The sequence below is a fragment of the Rhinolophus sinicus genome, chromosome 16 (genome assembly GCF_057876585.1).
Source record: "Rhinolophus sinicus isolate RSI-liver-muscle chromosome 16, RSI-T2T, whole genome shotgun sequence".
Taxonomy (NCBI): domain Eukaryota; kingdom Metazoa; phylum Chordata; class Mammalia; order Chiroptera; family Rhinolophidae; genus Rhinolophus; species Rhinolophus sinicus.
This window is the reverse complement of record NC_142516.1, coordinates 164,969,274-164,996,665: the sequence shown is the minus strand read 5'-3', so window position 1 is coordinate 164,996,665 and position 27,392 is coordinate 164,969,274. Positions and strand designations below refer to the sequence as shown.

Here is a 27,392-nt window from a genome sequence, read left to right as displayed (position 1 = left end):
AGTTAAGAAAAAGGCAAGCAAAATAAGAGTAGTTTGAAAAGACAGTCTAATTAACTATATATAGCCAAGGGAATGCAAATCTAAAGAAAAATGAAAGATCCAGCAATTTTGCCCCTAGTTACACGCCCCCAAAAAATGCGTACATATTTTCACTGGCATTTACTAGAAATGTTCAGAGCAACACTATTCATAATAACCAAAAGTAGAAACTACCCAAATGTCCACGCTAGAAAAGATTTTAAAACTGTGGTATATTCACATAATTTAATACTACAACTACACCACGATGAGAACAAACAATCTATAACTAACTGTAACAACATGGATGAATCTCATAAACGAAGAGTTGAGTGAAAAGAAACCAGACGTAAGAAATTCATACTACATGATAACATTTATAAAGTATGCAAAGGTAATTTATGGTGTTAACTGGAAAGGAGGATAGTGACTAGAGAGGAACATAAAGGGGGACTACCTGGGCTGCTGTTCATGAACAAGTTCTTCATCTGGGCTCTGATTACATGACTGTGTTCAGTGTGTAATAATTTATCAAAATGTACACTTACGACGTGTATTTTCTGCATATATGTTACACTTCAGTATAACAAAAAAAGTTACAATGAAATAGAATGTCACAGCCATCACAATGACAAAAATCAGAGTCTGTCAATACTAACTATTTGAGTCATGTGGAAAATCAAACTCTACTGGTAAGAGTAAAATAAATTGGATTAATCTTCCAAGAAAAATTTAGCAAAGCTGACAGCTACAACACAGCAATTTCACTAGAGTCTCACACATTTTCCAGGAGACACGTATAAAAGTTTTATAATTATAATATTGAAAAATTAGAAATAAACTCATTTATCAGCAGGAGAATGCATAAACTGTGGTATGTTAGTGGTATGGTTTTTTTTACACAGTAGTTAACATCCATCATCTAGATTTATATGTACCAACATGGACATATTTCAAAAACAATAGTGAGACAATTATTTTTTTGCAGAAAAATATGAATAATAGATTAGCACTTACTCTAAATATATTTTATGTGTAAAATATATGTAATGTATTTTACATCTAAAATATATAGGAACAAGTAAAAGTACGGGAACGTGACTGAAAGGACATTGATCAAAGCCGTAAAGGTGGCTGGTTCGGGAGAGAGAGGGAGTATAATCATAAGCCCTGGAAGGGGAATGCAGGACACTACAATCTTATCTACATTTTTTTTTCACTGAAAAATGGAAAGAAATAGTGGTAGGTACATAATTTTTTAATACTTCACTATTTTCTGTACTTTTCCTATTTTTTTAAAACTTTTAAATATCCTGTTATGTTTTTTATGACACTGCAATCTATACTCATTACGTGTACTACACTACTAGCCTGCTTTCCAATTCACTTCCTGAGTGGGTGTCATTTCTATTAAGTGAAAAATCTTTCTAACAATTTAATTTTGTTATTACAAAATTTACACTAAGAATCCAGAATAATAAGTATAAATGTATGCCAAATTTTCACAAAAGTTTCAGAATAATAAAGAAACAAGTTTGCTCACCTCAGAACTCCTATAAAACATAATTTGAATATGTATATATTATAAGGAGAAAACTGATCTGGTTCTCTCCTCTTTGACTAGTAGGTATTGTCTAAAACTATGGTTCACTGGCTTAACAAGAAGAAAAAATATTTCCATTTTGGAGTAATCCATTTCTTTCTTTTGTTCTTCCTTCTTTTTTAAAATCAATGTTGCTCTAACAGACTTGTTCTTTTAAAAGCCATTTTAAAAACATACACATATAAATGAGGTAAGGAAAAACAATAGTGGGCTCTTGATGTCTAGATGAGTCTGCCATCAAGAAGGCCCCCAAAGAGCTAAACTTGTTTTTGTTAATTTACACAAGTATTAATCCTGAAACTCATTTGTACTTTAAACACAGTTCAATGCTTAGTTCTAATAATATATATTTTTCACTCTCATGCCCACACAAAATTAAAAGCAGAAAATCAGAAGTTGGAGTGAAGGGTATATATAGTACTGACAGCAGCTAAGATAAAAAGTGACAGCAAGAATGAAGCAGACACAAACTGTTACAAAAACAATACCACAACGAGCATGGATAAACCCCTCTCATCCCTTAAAAGCCTGTTTGAGAAAAGGATACAGTGAATAAGAGACATCTACAATTTAGCTCTTGATAAAGGGTCAAGTATTCTTGAGGATCATTCTTAGTTGTCAAGAACTGATTAAATTAGAGGTTAGGCACATGCTGTTAAACAGGAAGATAGTCTTTGCCAGACTGACTGCTGCCAAAATTTTTAAAACTGAAAACATGGTATAAAAAGCTAATGATGAAGAGTTTGAAAATGCACTTTTCTAGAATAATTTTTTTAATTAAAGTTTACTGGAGTGACAATTGTTAGTAAAGTTACAGAGGTTTATTATGCTAAGCGAAATAAGTCAAACAGAAAAAGTCTAGAATAATTTATTCACCAATAATGCTAAATCAAAGAGGTGCTATTGTATTTCATATAATATTAAGAAAAACTTACAAGTAAACAAGCTCATTTGTTCATGAATTATAAGTCTAAAGTATATTTGATTATTCCAGTGATAAATTGCCAAATAAATAAAAAAAGGCAGTGGTTTTCCTAATTTGTAAATATGAAATCAAAGAGTCACTTGTTTAGAAAAGAATAAGATTCTTCACTATGTTGTTCTGAAAAACTAACGAAAAGACAAGGTACAGGTTCATGACCACATACTCAAGACCTACCTTTCCCCCCTTGGTTCATGGCACCAGTGTCTCGTCCACACTGTCCTTTATTATTTACACCAAATGTCCAAACTTCTCCATTCTTCATTAAAACACAAGTGTGAGCTTTGCCCATAGCCACTTGAGTCACAAAATGGCCTTTCAAATCGGTTACCAAACCTATAGGAAAGATGCAAATTTGGTAAGAAACAACAAAAAAGCCTCTCTGAGCCTAGTAGTGAATCATCAGTAACGTAAAAGGACCCCTCAATGCAGAACTTTTCATTTCTAGGATACAATAACCCACCAAAACGGAAAATAAGCAGCCAAAAGACTGGCAAAATACCAGTAAATTAATTTCCTAATTTTGTAATGAAGCTTCAAAATCTTAAAATGTTATCATCCAGACTTAGAACAAATCTTTACTGTGGCATTAGCTCAAGCTCTCTTCTCCCGAATACTTGCTCTAAATGGCAACAGCTCTCAACAATTCTCAGAAGAGTCATTAGTTCTCAAACTTTACCTGCTTTGACCTGCCTCAGCAAAACAAAGGAAAACACTCGCCAGAGTATACTGAATAACATTTTTGTAGAAACCTGTGAGATTTTCCAAAGAGGTAGTTTTCAATCCTTTTGAACCTAAAATACTTTCTTCCACAATCCAATGCATAGCTAGTTCCTAAACTTGAATTAAATGAACAAGTTTTGATCAGCCCATTCCCAGAGAATTTTATCAAGCAATAGTTACACTGAATATTATTTTTAAACTATATATGAGCCCATTCGAAAAATTTTGCTTCACTCTTGACACTGAGGCCAACTGAGAATCTAAACATTACCAAATTAAGCCAACTCAAATATTACCTGAGTACATTTCAATATATAATTGCTATAAATGTTCAATATATGTCATTTCCCCAGCCTGAGACAATCAATTAAACTTCCAATCAGAAACTTCATTAATTCTCGTTTCCTTTTGACAAAGAAATTTACATATTTACTTCATATAAAAACCTTCCAGCGGGTTGCCGCAATCGTTATACTCTTTTCTATATGCCAGAAAGAAAATATGGCAACCAAATATGACAAGTTTTTAAGATCAGAGTTTATATACTCTTTATCTGACCAGTTCTATCCTTCCTATCCACTATTTAAACTTTTGGTTTATCTGTCACTCAGTCACTTAACAAGTAATTTTTGAGACGGTGCCATGAGCCAGACACTGCTGGGTACTGGGGAGATAACAGTAAGTCAGAGAGAGATAGTCCCTCCTAACTACCTAATGTGGCGCTAAATAACTTATCAATCATAAATCAGCTATGTTATGTCAATCATTTCCCTGGGGTACTACCATGAACACATCACATGAGCATCTGGGTCTAGAGGAAGCTCTCCAGAACAAGTAACTGCTAGACAGCTAAGCCCCGTGATTAGCTCTGCATGAAACTATTAGGTTGGTGCAAAAGTAATTGCGGTTTTTGCATTTGTTTTTAACCTTTTAAACCACAATTATTTTTGCACCAATCTAATAGTAACAGTGGTCCCCACAAAGACAGGAAGGAATCACAAAGCATTGTATTTGGAAAGAAAGGTGAAAAACATGGAAAAAGCATGCTACAAATGTTAATTTTCTAGTCATAGCTTTGCAATACATAATGTCTAGTTTTGGACTTTGCATAACAGTGAAATGGTGTTTAACTTACTTGAACTATCAGAGTAAATGGCATCTTTTCCAAACATGTATAGCTCTCCATCTTTAGAAATAACAGAACTACTTCCATTATTGCAGGCTGTATACACCACAATCTTGCCTTCCATCTTAATTATTTTTTTAGGTTTATAGGGTTTTGATTGCCGTCTGCTCTTAGCTTAAAAAAATTAAATTAAATTAAGTTAAATTAAGGCACCTATGCATAAATAAAAATAATAGTTTGTATATAAAGCCCAAGTAAAAAATATATTATTTGCTTTATGATACTATTTATTTATTTATTTACTTACTTATTTATTTTCACAAAGGCCTCAACTTCCCAACATGTCAATTAAAATGAGTAAACCTGCAAGCTTCACCTGGTTAATTAATATTCAGGCTATCATTGTCAGATCCTCCTCTTGGTAACATATTGAAATTCCCAATGGGAAACAACAATTTTCTACCAAACTTCTGGGGAGTCCAATCTCTAGATCAGCTATTTATATTATCAATACTATTCCATAATTACCTTTCCTCTCAAACTCTAACTTACGTGTATTTTTATGGTAGACTCCTGAAAGTGAAATCTGTTCCTCATTCATTCAACACATACGTATTAAGTAGCTAACACCTACCAATGAAAGATTGTAAAGATTGTACGGAGGGACAGTGAATAAATGTAAACATGGATGATTCAAGCAGCCTCTGCTCTCAAAAACTAAATCCTTCAAATGAGCAAAAGATGGGAAATATAAATACATCTTATCTTCCTTTAGTCAACCTCAATTGTTGCATGCTTTTCAGAATAAAAACATACTGCTATGCTGGGTACAATTCGGGGACTTAAAATACCATTACATTTTTTCATATAACACGATCCACATCATACTGGTATATACAACAACTATGCTATCTGGTGCTCAAGCAAAGAAAGAACAATGTTCTCTGAATGCTAGAAGGAAAAACTAGCTGTGCAAGTTTCTGAAATATGGTGATACACTTCATGCTGTTTTAAGGGATTTCTTCCAGAGTAACTTTTATTTATACATGATTTTTACATTAGATGTTGACTTAAAACCTAATATTCATAAGATGCTACCCTACTGTGCTACAATATATAAAGTAGATGAGAAGTTACAAAAAGAGAAACATTACACTGAGGAAGACTGAACAGAAGCATAGAAAAGATAAGGAATAAACAAAATTATTTTTTCATTACTTAAGGAATACTTTCATCATAGAGAAATGACACCAAGAACCGTGATCCATAACTCACATTATTACACAAGGTTACATAAGGTTTACTTCATTTCAAAATATATGTTCCTTCAAAAATTTTGGGTTACCTAAAATAATATACCAGAATACGTTTTTTTTAAATAACATGAACTGGCAAAACAAATCAATAGCCATGTATCCATAACGCATATAAGATTGATGAATATGAACTCTAGAATGAAATAAGCAATCCCAGTTATTTACTGAACAGTATACCACCACCATTAACTGAATATGCCCCAATGTAAAATCCTCTATTAACTTTGTGAGGTTAGTACTGTTGAAACAGATACACCATATATTACCAAATTCCATACTATTTTTACTGAATGTTCAGTTGATCAGTCAACTTACTTGACTCTCCATCTTCTCCTTTACTAGCAGATCCTGTAAAGAATATGCTTCCATCTTCTGCAACTAAAAGGGCGTGAGAGCCATCGTGTCCAACTGAGAAGTGTACAATCTTTGGAGATTTTGTAATTGGTAGCTCAACCCATTTTCCTGCTGAAGGACCACCTTGTTTGATTCCAAGACTCTGGTATTTGCCGGTGTAATATATCTTATATATACAAGAAAAAAAAAGAAGAAAAAGAAAAGGAATAAGAAAAAGAGAAGAAAAAGAAAAGAAAGAAAAAGGGAGTTATAGTGCCTTTTGGAGTAGTGTACCAGGTTTCACATGGGAGAAAAAAAACTTCCATATTTTATTGAAAAGCAAAAATACCAAGAACCCAAATTTTTTTTTTAATACCATTTGATTTCTGTGAGCTAAAAAGGAGACAAATAGGCATATTTTTCCAAAAGGACAAGAGCCCATAATAGTTTTTTCTATCTATTCAGAATACTTATAATCCCTCACCTTTCAATTTTATATGATACTTTATAAGTATCCTGAATAGATACAAAAAAATATACTTTATAAATATACTCAAAACTTGTAACAGTAGTAAATTCATAAAATTCCCAATTAATTTTCCCCAATATAAAAAGCCCTACATACAAACATACTGTATTTATCTTACTTCATCTTCACACCCAATAGATAAGAAACTTCCATCTCTGTAGATTGATCTCTAAATCGATAACTTATTTATACATTCTCCTCTTTCCCCCAACTTGTAGTCTGTATATTTCTGCTCATTTACAGAAAGTTGCAATGGATGTCATATTCATCAAAATAAACACAAAATGTGAATTCACCCCAACTCAAAAAATTACACAAAGAGCTCCATAATTCAAAGCAAATATTTATAAAAGTATAACATTTTATAAAGTTTATAAAGTGTTGTACTCTTAAATGTCAATTTCCTTTTCATATTTCAACATGAATAAAATTTTACCATATAAAAACATAAAATAATTTAAATCAAAATCTAAAATATGATTACGTTTAAACATGTGAACTATGTAAACTAATCAACTGATGTACCAACTCTCTCTTAAAGCAGAGAATGCTAATTTTTAATCCTAAAAGAGTAACTTACCTTTCCATTTGCTGTTTTCATTAGTGCAAACTCTCGTCCTGCACCAAGAATTGCTGACTCCTCATCAAATCCTGTACCTGATAATGCATGATTAAGAAAGTCTATTATTTTTTAATATGAATAATTTCAAGTACAACTGCTACTATTCTGAGTGATTAAAGAGTCAATTCAATTAATATAACTCAAAAACAAGGATGACAAAATGTCATACACCTGAATTAAAATACATATCTATATACACACACACACATATATGTATAAATAGGTACACTGCTCCAAGGAAACATAAGGTTATTATAAGCTTCTTAATTGTTCCAAACTAGTGCCAGATTAACTTTTTTAATATGAAAAAATTTTTAAAGCAATGTCAGCAATATACCTTGAATTAACAAATAACAAATTTTTACCGATCTATTAGGTAGCAGGGATTACAGAACACATGAACCTTATCCTATGTGATCCTCACAACCATACTGCCTGTTTTATAAATGAATAAATATAAAGCTGGTGAGGTTAGTCCAGAACCCAAGTCATTTGGGCTTGAACAATACCATGTACATGTTTGAATTAAGGTATTTCAGATTCTTCACTCCATGCTTTTTTACTACAGAACATTTCATGTAGCTACTTTATGAATCTGAATACGTATGTGTACATACACATATACACAGATCCTTACGCACATTTTCAAACTGTAAAACTATGTGTAAATAGTTATATATGGCACATTTTATAATTTTGGCCAATTATACAAATTACTAATTAGTTCATGGGCTTTTTTAAATTTAAAACTATAATTTAATTCTATATTTTTCTATGAAAGAATTACAAAAATAATTAAGATGCAAAGTAAATCACTAATGTCAAGTTTCTGAAATTTAATGAGATAGTCAAAAAAGATGGGTTATGCAAAGAATCCCTAAGTGAAACAACAGCACTATTAAACCTGCAGCAGCATGGCCAACCAAAGTGAGACCCTCGTGGGAACTGGTGATCCCAATTACTACCATGACACGGCGAGAGTAAGTATATTAAGTCTGAGAAATACTCTCTGGTTGCCTGTACTTCTACATCCAAATGAAAGATGAATCCGTTTGTTAGACCAATTACCATTTTCACAACCTGTGGGATCACTCTATGGCTATCCTGGAAATCTGTTCAAATCAAAATTAACGGTTTCAATGAGAGAACTATATATATCATTGTAGTAACATTTACAATAGAAGTTTTCAAAATTTTAAATAATTGAATACAGAAGGAGCATACAAACTAGTGATGTCCACAAGTGTTGTCTGTCTATAATTTTTATCAAATGTAAGTTTACTTTCTTTTGCTCTACTCAGAATGAAAATGGAAAATTATCAGTCTCTTCCTTAAAACGGTGTTCATATATCTTACTCTGTTTAAAGACCATATTTCCTATCTACTCATACATATTAATTCATAAGTGTGCTTTATAATATCAGACAGAAAAATAGCAACTAAAATATAAGCTACACTGCTGAAAATACAATGTCAGTTTTCAAAAGAATAAAGAATCTGAAAATTAAAATATGCGAGAAAGGCTTATTTGACAATCTTACTTATAATATGCAAGTCCTTTTCCAGATCAAATAGTGAGATACCACAGGCATGTAAGCATTTTCTGGCCAGTTTAAGTTGCAATTCTTGTTGTAGCACAGGTTCAGTGCTTGTGGCAAATATTCTGACAACAAAGCCATCCTAGAACAAAACATCCACAGTATTATGTTGCATAAATTGGCCTTTTAACGATCTATATTCCATCTAATCAAAATCAATTTATAGGAAAGGGATTCCATTTACCCCAGCTACTCATGATTCAGAGTACTTACATCTCTTGAAGCAGCTATCTGATTAATATATTCGCCATCAGTAAATAAAATATTTTGACCTTCATTGTGGCAATCTGTGCAAAAGGAAGAGAAAGTAACTATATTACAATATAAATAAACAGCTCACAAAAATGACTTTCTCCTCTGTTGAAGTCAGAATGAGAGTTCTCCACCAATAAGGATAAACAAACTCTAAGGGAGACTGTGTTTTTTAACAAAGAATTACATATTAGCAGAAACTAAATAATTCACTAATAATATTTATTACATTCTGTGCTTACACTTATAAATCTTCCATAACCAAGGAACTCAGAGCCCGCCTAATTTCAAAATGAATTAGTATTAGATAAAGTCTGATAACAAACATGCACCACGATGAACAAACTATAATGTTGGTTATAATCATTTCAATACAATCACATGCAATGTAGGCAACACTCTACCTCAGACATACATCACAGTCATTAGTGTCACAGGAAAATGCAGACAGACCTAAAGCTTCTGTATTTGAGTCTATGGTGTCCAACTACAGATATCCCTTGCTTTGTAAAATAGAACTGGTTGTCCAGTTTCCACTTAGAAGTTTAATGCTTATCTCCAGCATTTTGAGCATTTAGCATGCTATACACTTTTTAAATGTTCATCCCTCAGAAAACAGACAGATCTAAACTTCTGTATTTCTTTTTGCCTGAAAGTGCTCACATATTTGGCTGGAAAACCATGTTTTATCAACACTCTATGTATCTGTGGAATAGTGCACAACATACTTTGATCAAAATAATGCTCAAGTGCAATTGTAGCAAGGGATACCAGCATCACAGAAGGACCTCTGGGACATGTGTTAGTGATTGCTACTAAATAACATGAAACTACAAGCAAAATCAACATCTATGTACAAACTGTAGCCTTTTGGAAAAAGATATGTTCAGCAAGCAAGTAAAAAAGCACACACACTTCCCAAAATAACTGCAGAGAACTAGGATGAATCTCTCCATTAATTACAATACCAAAAAATAATACTTTATTTCTATTTGCACCTGAATCAACAAAACATAAAATTCTGTTTTTGGAATGAAGTAATGGAGCCCACCCAAATAAGCTGGATTACTCTATATCTTTGCCCAGGAGCTTCATACTAGCATACTTCCTTATCATAAATATGCAAAACACAGGCAGACCCTTACCAAATAGAGAATTCAGTGATCACAAACTGGAAATAGAAACTGGGAGACAAGGCCCACGGGTAGCCCAAGAGACTTGGTAATCAAAGAGAGGAGAAATCGAAAGAAAGAGTTCCTAGTCCACTGTACAGAATACAAAGAGGCGCAAGAAAGATGCTTCTGAAGCTCTAAGCAGTAAGATTTTAAACTAAAAAGCAAAGAAGAAAAACTCATTATAATTTCAGATAAATGCAGGGGTGAGGAGTGAAGTGGCACAAGAAGAGTAGCAAAAGCCTCATGATCTGAGGCAGCCTGTCACCAGGCATGGAGCGTAAATGACATCAGGATACAATACAAGAACTATGGCAACATATAAAGGTTAAAATGACAATTAACAGGAAAAGGTATGTTTTAGGTTCATCAAAGCTAGACTGAAAACAACTTATTTATACACTAGATTGTAAGACAAGCTGGAACACGAAGCTCAAGAAGTTACCAGATTTATGTCAGTTTTAGACATGGTATTCACTGCTGTCTATAAAGCTGACAATTCACTTCTGCTCCTTCTTAGTTGAAAAGCGACAGGACAGAGTTGCCCCCAGCTAGGGAGGAAAAAAGTACTACTGAAGAAATTGCAGTCCAGGTCAAAGAAATGGAAAAATGACAAGAGGTTTCTTCACACTTGAGGGCACGTCTTTCTGCTGTGTGGTTTCAAAAAGATCTTCTCTTGATCCTTTCTTCATCCATCATGTCATGTTATAAGACAGCATCTTCAGGAAAATATCAAGCAACATCTGCCAGTTCGGAAGACATGCAACATGGTACTATCTTCCCAAAGTCTGATTCATTCTTCACCGTGATATGGTACATATTTATTATGAAACACAGAAAGCCACACTTGATATTGTTAAAAGTTGCGTTTCATATGTTAAATGGTGTAGAAGTATTTAAAATGAATAAGGACATTAGCAACTCATTTCCATCATGGTGGAATAAATACAACAGATGGTAGGTAGACCATTTGAAAATGGTCTTCTCAGTCATAATCTCTATGAAATGATGAGGGTTTCTCAGAAGTAAATCCTTTATATTAGTATCTATTTGTTGGGGAGGAGGATTAAGAATTTTCTACCAGTACATTATCCTAAAATGACGTGCACAGACAGAGCGAGAATAATGCTCATTACAGTGTAATGTATATGGCAAAAAATTAGAAGAGACTTCCATTCAATGGAATATATTTTATAACATTAAAATGATACTGTGAAAGACTATTTAATGGCCTGGAAATTATATTCAGATTAATGAGGGAAAGGGATATGTTAAAAAGCAATATGTAGCATATGATCACTTTTTCTCACATATAAACACACATACATGTGTAAGACAGGAAGGATATTCACCAACACATTATAGTGTTTATATATGGGACGTAGGGTTACAATTTTGATTTTTTGTTTTTATGACACTTACTTATAAAATAAATACGATTGTTTTTAATGGTGTATATATGTATGGGGGTACACGTTATTTAAAGTTATTATTGTTATTATTATTATTATTATTATTATTATTTAGACAAGAGACATGGCCCAGGAGGACTTGTGATGATTAAAGAAAAATCTGTACACATATCTGAAAACAGACAGTTACTTACAAAATTGCGTTAGTAACTCATCTGTTTTCCAAAGTAGCTTTATGCATGAAATGTGGCATTTACCTTAACATAGTGTCATTTACACTAATTTGGATCTATTTATATATATCAGTGTTCAAATAAATGTTTGATGAAGTTATAAAATATTTTAAAAATTAAAAGCAGCCTGGGAGCAACTATGCTTCTCAAGCAGTGGTTCTCTATCATTTTCAGGTGGTCTAGCACACAGAAGCACTATTGTTGCTTACCACGAAATTGACAGACACATTAAGCATTCAGGGTTTTAACATAAACAAAGTCTTTTAGAATGTATTAAGGATAATAAATTCAAAGACCTTACAATAGATACTATATTATGCATTTGCCCACTGTTCCACAAAATTTAAGATCCACTGCCATAGACAGCAGTGATTTAAGTGATATGTGTATGTAAAACCTCAAAATGGAAGCAAAATGAGCTGTCCCCAAAGTACCTTATCAGAGTATAATTAAAAAGCACAAATGATGGAATTTTTAAAAATTCCTGACCCACCCAAATATTTATTTCTGAAAACCCTTTAAAATAAAGAGGAAAACCCAAAGTGTACTGTTGTTAAAGTAAAAATAAACAAAAGGCTGTTTATACCAGGTTATATGAGAGCCAAAGTTGTGGTTTTATTAAGAGGAACAAAGTAACATCTAATTCAGCAGTTCAAACTAATTCAGCATCTCAGACAGTCTTGGTGGGGAGAGGGTAGTGGGGGAATCAGGCTGCAGATGGGCAAGAATTTAAAATCAAAAATTAAAACACTTATATTTCTGATGTCTGTTTTCCTCACATGCATTAACTTTCTATAGACTCTAACATATTTTGCATGTCGAGACTTTTTTAACCTATTTGTAAGCAAGCACTATTCCTTGCTAATCACCCTTTGTATGTCTAAATGGCCTAACATGCAGGTCTCTTAGATCAACTGTGAAGAAAACAAACGACAAGTTGCATAACATACCTGGTAACATTACAGTACCATCTTGTTCCAGTGTTTCAGGGCTTATTCTTATGGCTGTCATGCTGTGGTTATTCACATCTCTATACAATAAATAACCCTGGTAACAACAAAAAATTTTGCTATGTTACGTATTAAAATATTTTTTTCATTACCAACTTAGCAGAAAAACTAGCCATTCACGTCTGTATTACAGTTTTTTGAGGTATAATGATACATCAATACTGAGGTCTAAAACAGATTAAAGACTAAAAATATAAGAATATGGGTAAACTTTAATAATTGTACACCACTGGGTACCAATTAACTTATTATATTCTCAGATACATATATTAGACACTCTACATAGGACAGTACAAACATTTTGTTCAAAATTAATGTATCATTTGCTAAGTAAATAATGGAAATGACCAGTGTTACTTTAACAATATTTTAAGGAAAAAATAACTGAAATATTTAGGTTAATACTTAAAAATAAACAGAGGAGTGGTTTTAGATGGAGTGATATGCCACTGAACACATTTCTGTAATAATGTATTTTCCATGGCATTACTTGTCAGATAAAGTACAGCAGTGGCAAATAAAAATTCGATGAGACATTTTAAACCAGATTAAGTGCTAAGAGACAATTACTGAGAAACTGATATTTAAAATTTTAATTTCAAAATCTTCCCAATAGTTGATATAACAGGATTATTTCTCATGTAACAATTTCTTTAATTTTCAAAAGGCTTTCAAGTATCTTTTATTGCTTGATGCTGACAACAAGCTGTAACCTGGGCAAGGGACATCTTGACTCTATATCGTTCCACACGGGAACCTGGCTTCACCTCTCAGGAAGGGACAGCACAGAAATAATCACTTCTGGCTCCTATGTCCATCATTCATTTACTTCTCTCCATAGGAGGAGGAGTGATGTATCTGATTGCTGACATCCATTTGGCCACGTTAGTCAGGTGATGAGATCCCAGCACTAAGAAAGCAATACAGGCCCAGCTCTTTTTTCCTTTGTTGATTCTCTGCATGATCCTCCACGCAGGTAACTATCTACTGGAAAGGACACACACTATTCCCTGGAAGGTACTGATCTAAATGTAGAATCAATGAGTTTGCGGCAAGAAGCTCTAATTTGGCCTCAGGTCACAGGTACATTCCCAATTCAGATTTGCTAATGATAAAGGCCATCTTTGATTCTTATCTAGAGGCTTACTTAAACAAGAAGGCCAACAGAAGACATGTTTATTCCCATTTTACAACTGAATCAGAGGATGAAATAAGTTAACTGAGTTGTCCAAACTGTCTCAGCTAGTAAGAAGCAGGGCCAGAACTAAAAGTAAACCTCTTATAAATTCTAAGCCAATGTTCTTTACACTACATTATACCATTGTTAATAGCCATATTATTAAAAATATATTGCATCTATTTACATAGAAATGATATGATTTATTGATTAAACAAGTACGAACCACACGTTTTAAAAGATGAGAAAGAAAAGTTTGGTTTATCATGGATATTCTCCTACCTGAGCATACCCTAACCAAGACTTTTTTTCTTTTCTGTTTCTGATGCGAGATGTAGAATTGTATATATGGCCCTGCAAAATAACAAAAGTTAGTCTATCAACAATTTCATAATTAACAACCAATGAAAAAAATCACACAAATGGATGAATAACATTTAATGCATGTTTCCCTTACGATTTTCAAAGAAATACTATTATGTGAAAATTAGATGGTCCTCTAAAAATGTAGCAAGAAACAAAATCAGTGTGGATGTAACTTGTGCTACGATTAAGAACGGTAAGAAATCACATTACCCTCACTGTTCCGCTGTATCCAGAGCCTATTTTGTACAGTCCATCTTTACATAACAGATAAAGAAAAAATCCATCATTCTGAAGTAGACATTGATCATCTTCATCAACTGTTATTTCTTTCAATGGCCACTTATGCATTAATGCTGCTTTCTTAATGCCATTGCTAAACCAGTCCTGAATTTGAATTTTGCCCACCAACACTGCCTGTACACTTCTCTGTAGTGAATTTAGAATCGTTGGCACCTATTCAAAAGAGAAGGGAAAAAAACAAAAACTCATTGTTAAATGTCCCAAACACAAAACAGACAAAATAAATATACTTCAGTCATATATCATCATTTATAAGAAAATAAGTTGCTATAAATGCATCAAATGTAATGAAATACCTAGGAATAAATTTAACCAAGGAGGTGAAGACCTGTAATCTAAAATTACAAGACATTGATGAAAGAAATTGAAGATGATACAACAAATGCAAAGATACTGTGTTCACAGATTGGAAAAATTAATACTGTTAAAATGTCCGTACTATCCCCAAAAATCTACAGATTCAATGAAATCCCTATCAAAATACCAATGGCATTTTTCACAGAACTAGAACAGTCCTAAAATTTGTATGGAGCCACAAACGACACCAAATATCCAAACCAATCTTGAGAAGAACAAAGCTAGAGATATCACAGTTCCTGATGTCAAAGTATACAACAAAGCTATAGTAATAAGAACAGTATGACACAGGCACAAAAACAGACACATAAATCAACTGAACAGAATAGATAGCCCAGAAACAAACCCACGCATATATGGTCAATTCATTTACGACAAAGGAGCCAAGAATATGCAGTGGGGAAAGTACAGTCTCCTCAATATACGGTGTTGAAAAAACTGGACAGATACATACCTGCAAAAGAATGAAACTGGAACCACTTTATTATACTATACACAAAAATAAACTAAAAATGTTAAAGACTTAAAAATAAGATCTGAAATCATAAAATTCCTAGGAAAAAATATAGGTAGTTAACTCTTTGACATCCATCTTAGCAATGTATTTTTGGATCTGTCTCCTCTGGCAATGGCAGCAAAATAAAAAATAAACAAATGGTAAGGCAGGAGAGTGGTGGTAGATAAGGGTGTAAGGGATCCAATATATGGTGATGGAAAGAGAACTGATTCTGGGTGGTGAATACACAATGTGATATATAGATGATGTATTACAGAATTGTACACCTGAAACCTATGTAACTTTACTAACAATTGTCGCCCCAATAATCTTAATTAAAAAAAATAAAAATAAAAAAATAAAAAAGGGACTACAACAATCTAAAAAGCTTTTGAACAATGAAGAAAACCATCAACAAACTGAAAAAGCAATGTACTGAATGGTTTGAAATGATATATCCGATATCCAAAATATATGAAGAACCCATACAATTCAATAGCAAAAAACAAAGAACCATCTGATCAAAAATGGGCAGAGGACCTGAATAAACAGATACTGTATTTTGCTGTGTATAATGTGCACCCACATTTATGGCCCAAACTTTCGGTGGGGAAAATCTTTTGTTTTGATTTTTCAGTTCAAAATTTTATTTGTTTACACTTAGGTACTTGTTTTTTGTATTATAAAGAAATTTTAGCATTTATTTTTTAACATCATGGTTCAAGAAATGTTATGTAACAATTAATTACAAAACACAAGAACAGACATAAGGTGCAAGAAATTTTATGTATCAGTAACAAACTTAAAATATTTACGCATCATAGAAAGCCAAGATCTCTTCCTCGTTGCCAGTTCATCTTAAGTTCAACAAAATTGATTATTATATTCCAGGGTATTATTTTGCATACGAATATCGTTACTGATTTCTAGAGTTACACTTTTAACTCACAAGTGTAAAAAAAGAATTAAAAGCATTTGTGCAGGTAAAGAATTAATACCAGCCATGTATAATGCGCATCCTTATTTTTCCCTCATAAATTTGGGCAAAAACGTGTGCATTATACATGGCAAAACACAGTATCTTTCCAAAGATATACAAATGACCAACAAACACATGAAAACGTGCTCAACATCACTAATCATGAAGGAAATGCAAATCAAACCCATAATAAGGTATCACTTCACACCAGTCAGAATGGCTATTATCAAAAAGACAAAACATAACAAGTATTGGCAAAGATATGGAGAAAAGGAATCCCTTGAACACTGTAGGTGAGGACGTAAATTGGTATAGCTACTATGGAAAATAGTATGGAGGTTCCCCAAAAGTTTAAAAAGAGAACCAGCATACAATCCAGCAATACTTCTTCTGGAAATTGAAGAAAATGAAAACACTTATTCGAAGGTATATGCACCCCTATGTTCACTGCAGCATTATTTACAATAGTCAAGATATGGAAGCACTCTAAGTATCTATCGATAGATGAATGGATAAAGAAGACATAGCACATATACACAATGGAATATTACTCAGCCATTACAAAAATGAAATTTGCCACTTGCAGCAACATTAGCTAAGTGAAATAAGTCAGAGAAAAGGAAATGTTGTATGATTTCACTTACATATTGAATCCCAAAACAAAACAGAAAGAGATTCATAAACAGAGAGAACAAACTCATGGTTGCCAGAGGATGGGTAAAATAAAGGGGATTAAAGAGGTACAAACTTCCAGGTATATAAAATAAATAGGCTGCAGGGATGTAATGTACAACATAGGGAATACAATCAATAATATTGTGATAAGTCAGTATGGTTATTGATAATCACTAGACTTATTGTGATGATCATTTTGTAAGTCAAATCACTTGTTGTACACCTGAAACTAATATAACATTGTATGTCAACCATATTTCAATAAACAAATTGTTCAAAATGATCGTGTTTGCTATGTCAGCAAAAAGCATAAACTAGAAGTTCATCTATAAGATGCAAATCTCAAGCAGGTCAAAATAAAAATGTCAAATCCAAATAATATTAACTTGTATTTTTGACAAAAAAATACACTGAAATATGCCTCTTTCTCCAAAACACCAAGTAACCAATACTTCTATTGTTTTAAGTTTTGTGGACAAAACATACTAGACTAGTAAAAAGTATAAACATTGGACATAAATGAAATTATTTTTGTGTTAGAGTGCACACAAGCCAAACGGTATCTTTCACATGATACGGATAATCATGAATCTGCTTCATGATAATGAAGTGCAAAATTTAGCATAAGAGAAACCAGGGTTGCTACTACAGATGAAATAAAATTTCCAGTGTTTTTGTTCAACTTTGCTTCTCCATTATGCCTGTTACCCATTAATATCAACAATTTTCCATGATATAAAAACTTAATTGTGCTAATAGTGTATTCATTCAGAATTCGTTTAACCAATATTTACCAAAGACTTGCGAAGTACCTTGGGCTGTAAAACAAGTCCTCAACAGTCAAGAGCATGGGACCAACACTCTGACACCAGAGAGTTTCTGTTCCTTATCTTTTGCCCCTTTCACCACCCAAGGAGGACTGCCACGTGTGTGACTGCAGGGCACAGCCCAGGGCATGTACTCAGCCACGGTTCTACATGGGCGCTGCCCACTATGGCAGCCACCAGTCACGTGTGACTATGGAGGTCCTGAAATGTGGTTAGTGTGACTTGAGAAATGCTTTCCATGTAAAATGCACACTGGATTTGAAGGCTTTGTATAAACACAAGAATACAGAATATGATTAATAATTTTATATTGATTACATGCTGAAAATTTTATTTTTGATATATTGAGTTGAGTAAAATACATTCTTACAATTAACTTCACCTGCTTCTTTTCACCCTTTAAAGTGGCTAATAAAAAAAATTAATTACACATGTGGATTACATTGTATTTCTATTGGACAGCACTGTTCTAGAGGGCACACCTTTCAAAGGGATAAATGACTGACCCACACTAAGGTTAACAGTTTCATTGGAGGACCTCCCTCCTCCCCCATCACCCCCTACGCACACACACACAGAAATATCTGCATCTGTGGGTCTTTTTTCATTCTTTCTCCAAAGTAGAATCTGCCAGTCTTTATCCTAGAAGGTAAAATAAGCCTCACTGTCAGTGTTCTGGGAATTTAGTGGTGATTAAGAAATTTCATCATCAATATGGAAACTTTCACTTAATGTCCATTTTCAGCCTGGCTCTTCAGTTCCACTTTCAAATGCGCATGGTTTCCCCTGGCCTCTCTGGCTCAATTTCTTTAGACAGCAAACCTATCTCTCAGACATATGAGAGGACAGCTTCCCGGTTGGGAAGGGTAGAGGAAGGGCTCTCAGTTTCTCTACCTTTCATTATACAGATGTCAAATCAATTTTTAGCACTTCCCTTCATCACTACTTTCTAGTAACTATTATTTCCAGTTCTGAATCCTATTTGGAATTTTAGGGGAAAACCAACTTACTTGCTATGGGCATTAGCCCAATGAGGAACTTAAGTTTAAGCTTTCCCCAATTTCTATCATCCAAAAATGTGTCCCATTTTTAAAAGTTTATACTTAAAAATAAATAATTTATTATAACCTTAGCGGAGACTGGGGAGAGAGCAGAACTTAACATGCATCTTCAGCATGGCTCTGTTTCTCTCATGCTTTCTAACAGGGTACTAAAGTTTTAAGAAAATCCAGTGCTATAATAAGAAGTCTCAGATATATCCCTTTTCCTCTCTGATTGATTTTCACTCTGCAACACAGTGGCAGGGCCTAGAAAATTTATTCTGATAAACTGGACTTCCCTAATCTGAGGATTCCATGTGTTTCACCAATTCTGGAAAATCAGCCATTATTTCAAGTACTGCCTTTCCACAAACCTATTATTGTCTTGCGGAACTCAGATTACACTAACACATTAGACTTGCTCATTCTCCATTCATGTTTCTTATTTTATCTTTCAAATTTTTCTCTTTGTCTCTGTGCTGCATTCTGAATAATTTCTTCACTATTTCTATCTTCAACTATATTATCCACTGGTTAACTCATCATTTAGGTATTTAAATTTCAATTATTTGGTTTTTCATTTCCAGGAGCTCAATTTAGTTTGTTTCTGATGTGATTGCTTTTTATATTGTTATTCTTTAATAATACTTTTGATATTTTACTTTATTACTTTAATCATATTAAATAAATACATAAGCATGTACATACATACACATACATTTATATTCTATATCAAATAATTTCAATATATAAAGGCTTGGAAGGATTGTTTCTGCTACATTTGTTTACACAAGCTCTCAGCAATGGTGCCCTTTTTCCATGTGCTTTTTGTTTGTGAGCTTAGATGCACTGGTGTGTTGTCAATGGGAAGCCTCTGAAGTATGGAGTTCACGCCACCAGAAAGGTTTCAGTCTCCTTCAATAAAACCCCTCCCAGTACTACCTCCCCTACCCTACTTTAAACTCTCAGCTTAAGCTTTTTAAAATAAGATAGGTAACATGCATTTATTTGGATCCCAAAAGAAGTTGAGATATTAGAGTTACACATTCTAAGGGAAGATGATTCTCCCCTACTCATACCCTGGCCAAGAGAGTTTTGTGAAATAGAGGTGGCATGTGGAATAGAGGGGCTAAATCATGAACACTGTAAGCCATGTTAAGATAATAGGCTTTAATATAGTGTTTGGGCTGGAGCTGGGGATACAGTGATGAGGTAGGTCTACAGAGAACCACAGCTGTTGGTTCAGGGGATCTAGTGGTTTTCTGCAGCCTAGTGCTTGAACATAACATTCACTCAGACAGATATGCATTTAAGTCCTGTCTCTGGTATTTGACAGCCCTCTAAATTACAAGTCTACTAAACTTCATTCAGCTTTTAACATTCCACTCTTACTTTTATCTCCATGCTTTAGCACATGGGTGCCAAGAACATCCTCTCTCTTCACCCCCAACACTGATACCTTCTCCCTCTGCACTGGCTCATTTCAACTCATCCTTTAGCTCTCCCCTCATAGCCTCTGGGGTAAGTCTATACAAAAATAAATCACGTGGACGTCTAATAAGCTCATGTGTTTGTGGTCACTATACTTCTAAAACTTGGTTATGATATCAGAATGTTATTTTATTAAAATTTAAAGAGTATTTGTATATTTTAAGCATATATTTAAATAAAAATGTTGTCAAACCCTCATAGCACAGCTGGAGAACATAGTTTGAAAAGCACTGCACAGAGGAACTTCAAAATAATTAAGGATCATAAAAAGGGAAAAGAGAATTTCAGACAGGGCAGGAAGAGGGGGAAAAATAAGAACAGAAAATTAGAGTAAGGGGACGGCTTATGTTTGACAAGGAGAGTTCAATACCTCTGAGTAAGTCACAGAAAATGACCCATAGGCTCCTTCTGCTATCTTTCATCTGCTTATAACAGGATTAAGCAGCCCTTCCATCTGTTCTGGAGGTTGTCCAAGGGGCCAGAGCAGAGCATGTAACAGACTTAAAACTGAACTTCTTACTCAATTTCCAGAACTGTCCAAAGAACTAAATCAAGTTTGCCTATAAGGAGGACGATATTTCCCACCACTAACAATGATGAAGAGTTTATTCCACAAATATTAAAAGCTGAAAATGTTATATGCGAAGTTGAAGTAGCTCATGAACAAATCAATTCATGACAAACTATAATCAACCAATGAAAGATATAGTAGAATCACAACATACCCTTTTCTTTCAACAGAGATAAGATGCTTGGAAACTATGAAGGAATTCCATTCTTGACAATTCAGGGCATGATGGGAAGTGGGGAAAGTCAGAGAGCAAGACAATGCAGACAGAGACGAGGCTGACAGAAAATTATGCTAATGATTCGCATTTTTGCCAAATTTCATTTTATTACCTTTAATGCTATAGAGTAAAACACACATGTAGCTTAGTTCAAATACTGTAGATTATGTATATATCTACCTTGGACAGATCAAACCACAGTCCTGAGTGAGAAATAGCAGGGAATTCCTACTGACAGAAATTGAGATGAAATTACAATTTGGCACCTTAAAACTTTCTAAGCAGCTAGAAATATGAAATACCTGAATTGTTTGGCAAGCATGGCTGCCATTGTTGGTGAGGATAGCCGAGATGGCCTGAAGCGTCCTTCCTGTTTCTCCCCACGAAGCAACCAGACTAAAGAGGCAAGCACAGGAGAGTGCCGTCAGAGACTGTCCTGTGCTGTCATTCATCCCAGTACTTCGCACAGTGATTTCCAAAAGAAGCTGGAAGAGAGACTCTGCGGATAAAACAGAACTCAATTATATTCATTCAACATACAGAACATTCTATGTGTAGATTTATTTATTTTTACCTCGCCTCATAAAAAAAAATATTTAAGGCAACTTGAATACTTATTTTTCACTAGTTCCTTTCCAGTTACCTTTCCCCAAAAAAGTTATACTATTTATATAAAAAGGACCCTACAACATATTTAGTTCAACTCTTTATTTTCGTAAAGAAAAAAATGGAATCTATCCAAAGTCATTTAAAAGCAACTTGCCTTGAGGTATTCACATATTCAAGAAATACCTATCAAGTAATAGACTACTCATTACATTTATTTTACCTTTTAGTCTAGGAAGACTACAGGCCTCTTAAAATGTTAAGTGTCCAGAATATTACATATTTATTTGCAAACAACAACGGAATACGTAAGACATATGCTATAATTTGTTTTAATATAAATTTGGCTTTATGGCTAACATAACAGCAGTTCACATCAACAGAGGGCATATGCAATTCATTTGATACCCTAGCAAAACCTCCAAGTCAATACAACAGATACCCTTCTCCTTTAATGCATAATGTAACTGAGACACAGGGAGGTTAAAAGACGTGCCCTAAATCATAAAGCCACTTAGTGGCAAAGATGAAAACATAACACATGAATATTCTATGGCCATCAGAAGTCTCCACACAAAATTCCCTCAACAACCCTGCCCAAGACTGAATCAAGACTTCTGGTATCTCTACTGTTTCAAAATCCTTAAAGAATGAATATTCAGAGACAGAAAAATTGAGGAAAAGGAAGAGAGGAAGAGGGAAAGGGGTGGGAAGGAGGAGAGCAAGAGAAAGAGAACTAATGTATTGAATGTCTCTGAAAACCAAAAGGCTACCTGTGGTTATTTTGTTAACTCACAGAAACCTAGGCTTCCTCTGTCTATTCCTCATCATCCATATTTAATTCTTAAGTTCCTCCACTTTTGCTTTCTAATCAATTCTTCCACTTTCTCTATGTCAACAACAGTTTCCCAATCCATGCTTTCACCACCTTTTTTTTTGTTCTTTAGCAGCATCTCTTAACTGTACTACTAAAGTGTTCATCAATTAGCTCCTATACAGCCATTCACTTTGGCCCCCATAGAGCCAGAGAATTTTTAAATCAAAAATCTGATTTTCTACTTAATATCTATTTGCTCCTTTGTTAATTCCTTCCTGCTCCTCTTCCTTTTTCCATTCTCCCACCTTTCTTCACTGTCTCAATATCCTTCAGTCTCCCCTCTTTTCCATCTAACCTTCCCTCCGCCTTCCCTCCGCCTTTCCAACTATCCTCCCTCCCCTCCAACCTTTCTTCTATCCTTTTGTTTGTCCATCCTTCCCTACCTACATCATTATGCCTCTTCATGTTTTATGAATATTCAGCAAATATTTACTGAATTCTTCCTGTATATCAGGAACTATTCTAGGCTAGGGTCGTACATTGGCAAACACGACAAAGAATGTCTCTGCCATCAAAAAAGTTAAATTCAAGTGGAAGAAACAGTAGAAGTGTTATAAAATAAAGAATTTAAGTGTAAGGAGGTAGAGGGGAACTTTCCAAGTTCCTAGAACAATAACCAGCCTCCTTTAACGTGGCCTGTAAAGCTCCACATGATCTAGACCCTGACTCCTTGCTCACCTGTGCGAAGCCCTCCCTCCCTTCCCTCTTCTCATTCTAGCATACAGGCTTTTGTCAGAGCCTTGCTGCATGCCGTCTTTTCTGCCTGGATACTCAGTTAACTCCTTCCTACTCACCCTTCAAATCTTTAATGTCATATCTTCAGGGAAGCCTGGTATTGACTCTCAGAATTCCCTTTACTTTCCCCTATGCTATTTATCCACATTTGCAACCATACATGTGTCCAACTGTCTAATAGTAAGTCCCAGAATAACAGCAACAATGTCTGGATTGATTAACTCTGAATGATATGCTCTTAACACAGAATATGCTATTATACTTGAAGGTGCTATTATACTTGAGAACATATATTCTATCCTTAAACTGAACATAATAATAGATAGAAGGGAATACTTTTTTTAACTAAACGATTTGTAAATCAAATCCAAAGAGAAGAAGCTTGCAAAGAGAAGAAGCCTGATGTATAATGTCAAGCTATTCCAATAATCAGAGTGATGCATATATACATATATTCATGAATAACATGAAAAATAACAAAGTGGAAAAGAGTATAACTAATGTGATTATGATATTAGATCAAAGGAAAAAAGCTGAGACATAGTTCAATAGGAATTTAGTTTTAAAGAACCAAATCACTTACATCTTTGAGCTGATTAAACAGCAAAAAAATATGAAGTGATGGTAAATCCCTCAACAGAAAAATAAGTCAAAGCACTGACGTGATCAGAAGTAAGCATTAAAAAAATAGAAGAGATAACAAAGATAGTACAGAAACATTTGAAACTATTAACAAGTGTCCTTCGATAGATGATTGGCTAAAGATGTGGTATATATACACAGTGGAACACTACTTGGCCATAAAAGATGAAATACAGCCATTTGCGAAAACACAGATGGATCTTGAGATTATTATGCTAATCGAAATCAGTCAGACAGAAAAAGTTGAGAACCATATGATTTCACTCATATGTAGGATATAAAACTGAGAGCAATAAAGGAACAAGACAAACAAATAAGGAAACAAAAACTCATAAACAGACAGTTTAGTGGTTACCAGAGGTTAAGGGGGAAGGAGGAATAGAAGAGGATAAAGGGGGCCAAATATATGGTGACGGAAGGAGAACTGACTCTGGGTGGTGAGCACACAATGTGAATACTGGGGGTGCCAAACAAAATGTATACACGACTTGTATTCATCTTTTGTTATCACTACAGATTATTACAATTTTAATACAGTTTATTCCTTTCTTAAAATGTGTACATATTTTTTTGGCTCCCTCTGTATAGATGATGTATATAGAATCGTACACTTGAAACCTATGTAATTTTACTAACCATTGTCACGTCAATAATTTTAATTTAAAAAAAAGAAAAGAAAAAAGAAACTAATCAGGTACAAGTTTTCATAGAATATGATTAATCGAAAGCACACATTATAATTACAAAAATCAGTATTAATAAAAGATTTATTTTGTAAAGAATAAAAGGGAATATTTATGCATAGATTGAACTGACAAAAGACAAGAGAAAGGTAGATCTAGGAGGAAAGACATGATTAGGTTTTAGTGGATATTTTAAATATTTCAATTATTTGTTGATTGACAAACCAGAGCTAAGAATAACTGGCAAACTACGCTTAAATCAAATTAATTAATTAAAATCTTCAGTAAATGCCATGACGCCAAGTGTGTATTAGTGCATCACCATAGTAACACGATCACTGGTGCTAATGACCAACAAGGAGAAGAGCTTTTATTTGGTAGTAGCATTTAACAACATGGGGTGGGTTTGGAAGGGTTGAGTGGGTTGTTGGTTTTAGAAATCCTCAGCTTGTGTTCATGGCCAGCACACCCTTTCCCTACTAAAATAAAACAAAAAAAATCAAACACAAAAACTAATCACCATATATGACCCCAAAAAAGCACAATCTGACAATGTAATTAGGTTCTCACACGCGAGTCTAATAAAATCCCAACAGGCGAGGAGAGAAAAAGGATCCAACTCCAGTCCAGACAGCAGTGTGGTCTCAGGACAAAGCATCAGCATCACCCAGAAACTTACTCCAAATGCAAATTCTTGAGCCACAGACCAACAAAAGGGAGTCAGAAACTCCACAGGTAGAGCCCATGTGACACACTCTGACACAAGGTAAGGCTTGAGATTTAGAAAAATCTAGACTCTGACAAAGACCCATAGTTAGCATCAGAGAAAAGCAATTAGCCAATTTCACAATTATGCCTTCATCTCTATTTCTATTTTTTCAGAGCTCCTATCTTGCTTACAGGATTATGTTACACCTAAGTCACACGCATGAGATCGGTATTCACAAAATTCAAATACACTTTACAAAAAGCAAAGATTTTTATTTAATGGAAGTTGCTACTAATTCAGAAGCTTTATCTATAACAAAAATTGATTCTTATTTATGATGAATTCAAAAGAAAGCCCTCTTTGTTTAGAAACTTATTGTGTTGTTTCGGTTGGTAGCATTTATTTCCTTTTTCCTATCTTTTTAACTAAACTATCCAGAGTAACATATAAAGTTAGAGAAAATCAATGTGAGCTATGTTGGCCAAAGGTTTAATAAGAATAATTTAAGTTAATAGTGACTATAAGGCTTGAAGCTATTTCTGGGTGCCTAGGATTTGTTTTGCATTTTCCCCATCGTTACAATAATCAAAATATACCTATGCATGAACTGTAACTCTTGAACCATACCTCCAGTAGGACATAGCAAAATACCTTAAAATTTATACACCTGCCATTTCAGGGCTTAATTAAACACAGACTGCATGGTCGGCATCTGTATGTGCTTTGTAAGAGAAGCTGTTTACATAAATGGCTTCATTCAATGCCCCTGAGCTCTTACCTAGAACCTCAGGTGGTTCTGACTGGAGGCCTTCTGGCTGCTGACCCTGAAGCACGTTCAGCAGGGCTTGGAGACTCCTGAGGCACAGGGACGGGTGAGAGAATCGCGTCTCCTTGATCAATTCAAAAACTTCACAAAGTCCAACTTCAATGATCTATTTAAGATGAAAAATAAAATTATACCTTATTAGCATGTAAGCTAATAGCACTTCCCAGGCAATTTAATGGGTGCAGCTTATTTCCACAGCAAATGATTAAGGCTGTAATATCTAAAACTCAAAACACAAAAAGGTCACAAATTTTTAAAAAAAGAAAAAAGACCCAGTATGTTTAACTTCAAGATTTAGAAAACCATCCAGTTATATTGAAGGTTAAAAAATAGTGCACTGTTTATAAAGTGGTTTTTATCATAATGAAGCCATAACAAAATATGAAAATTGTTTGTAACAGTGAACTGGATACAGATTTCATTCACTCAGAAAAAATAAACTATTAATTTACAAAGTTCATTTGGCCTTACTCAAGCAAAAATCAGCATTCTTCGGTTAACAGTCATGTCAATTCTTACCTATAGCCAGAAAAAAAAGTCAACATAGCAAACATAGTGAAAAGATTAAAGTAGGAGTTTTTCATCTTAGCCTTTCCTATAATGGTACAATCATCATATTATTTATTTATAGACGGTGTCCCAGCTTCTTGTGGGATTTATCATGAAAGGAATTTAAAACTGCCTAGCTAAAAGATCACTGCTATTTTTACTTTAACTATCTTATCATTCCTCATCAGGACCAAGAAAAATTTTATTCGGCATCTCGCAAAAGATAAATAAATCTGTAAAGAGTGAAAAAGAAATGTGAGGAACTGGTATAAGGCAATACCTTCCGAAGATCAATATAACAATAGACAATGAAATTCTATTTCTCAGTCAATGCCAACAT

The 27,392-nt window shown here is 34.0% G+C and overlaps 1 protein-coding gene across 14 annotated transcripts in view; it reads right to left on the bottom strand.

The window, feature by feature from the left end:
• Window positions 1–27,392, bottom strand: part of MYCBP2 (MYC binding protein 2) — a 244,475-nt gene that overhangs the window by 180,507 nt on the left and 36,576 nt on the right. For all 14 annotated transcript variants that reach the window (XM_074329400.2, XM_074329402.2, XM_074329405.2 and 11 more), the window contains exons 4-14: window positions 26,456–26,609; window positions 21,728–21,924; window positions 14,683–14,925; window positions 14,389–14,460; window positions 12,870–12,966; window positions 9,064–9,137; window positions 8,794–8,932; window positions 7,211–7,287; window positions 6,084–6,288; window positions 4,462–4,626; window positions 2,781–2,939 (exon numbers count right to left, since the gene is read on the bottom strand). In XM_074329400.2, coding sequence (XP_074185501.2) covers window positions 2,781–2,939; window positions 4,462–4,626; window positions 6,084–6,288; window positions 7,211–7,287; window positions 8,794–8,932; window positions 9,064–9,137; window positions 12,870–12,966; window positions 14,389–14,460; window positions 14,683–14,925; window positions 21,728–21,924; window positions 26,456–26,609 — 1,582 coding nt within the window. The remainder of the gene's footprint in view (window positions 1–2,780; window positions 2,940–4,461; window positions 4,627–6,083; window positions 6,289–7,210; window positions 7,288–8,793; window positions 8,933–9,063; window positions 9,138–12,869; window positions 12,967–14,388; window positions 14,461–14,682; window positions 14,926–21,727; window positions 21,925–26,455; window positions 26,610–27,392) is intronic.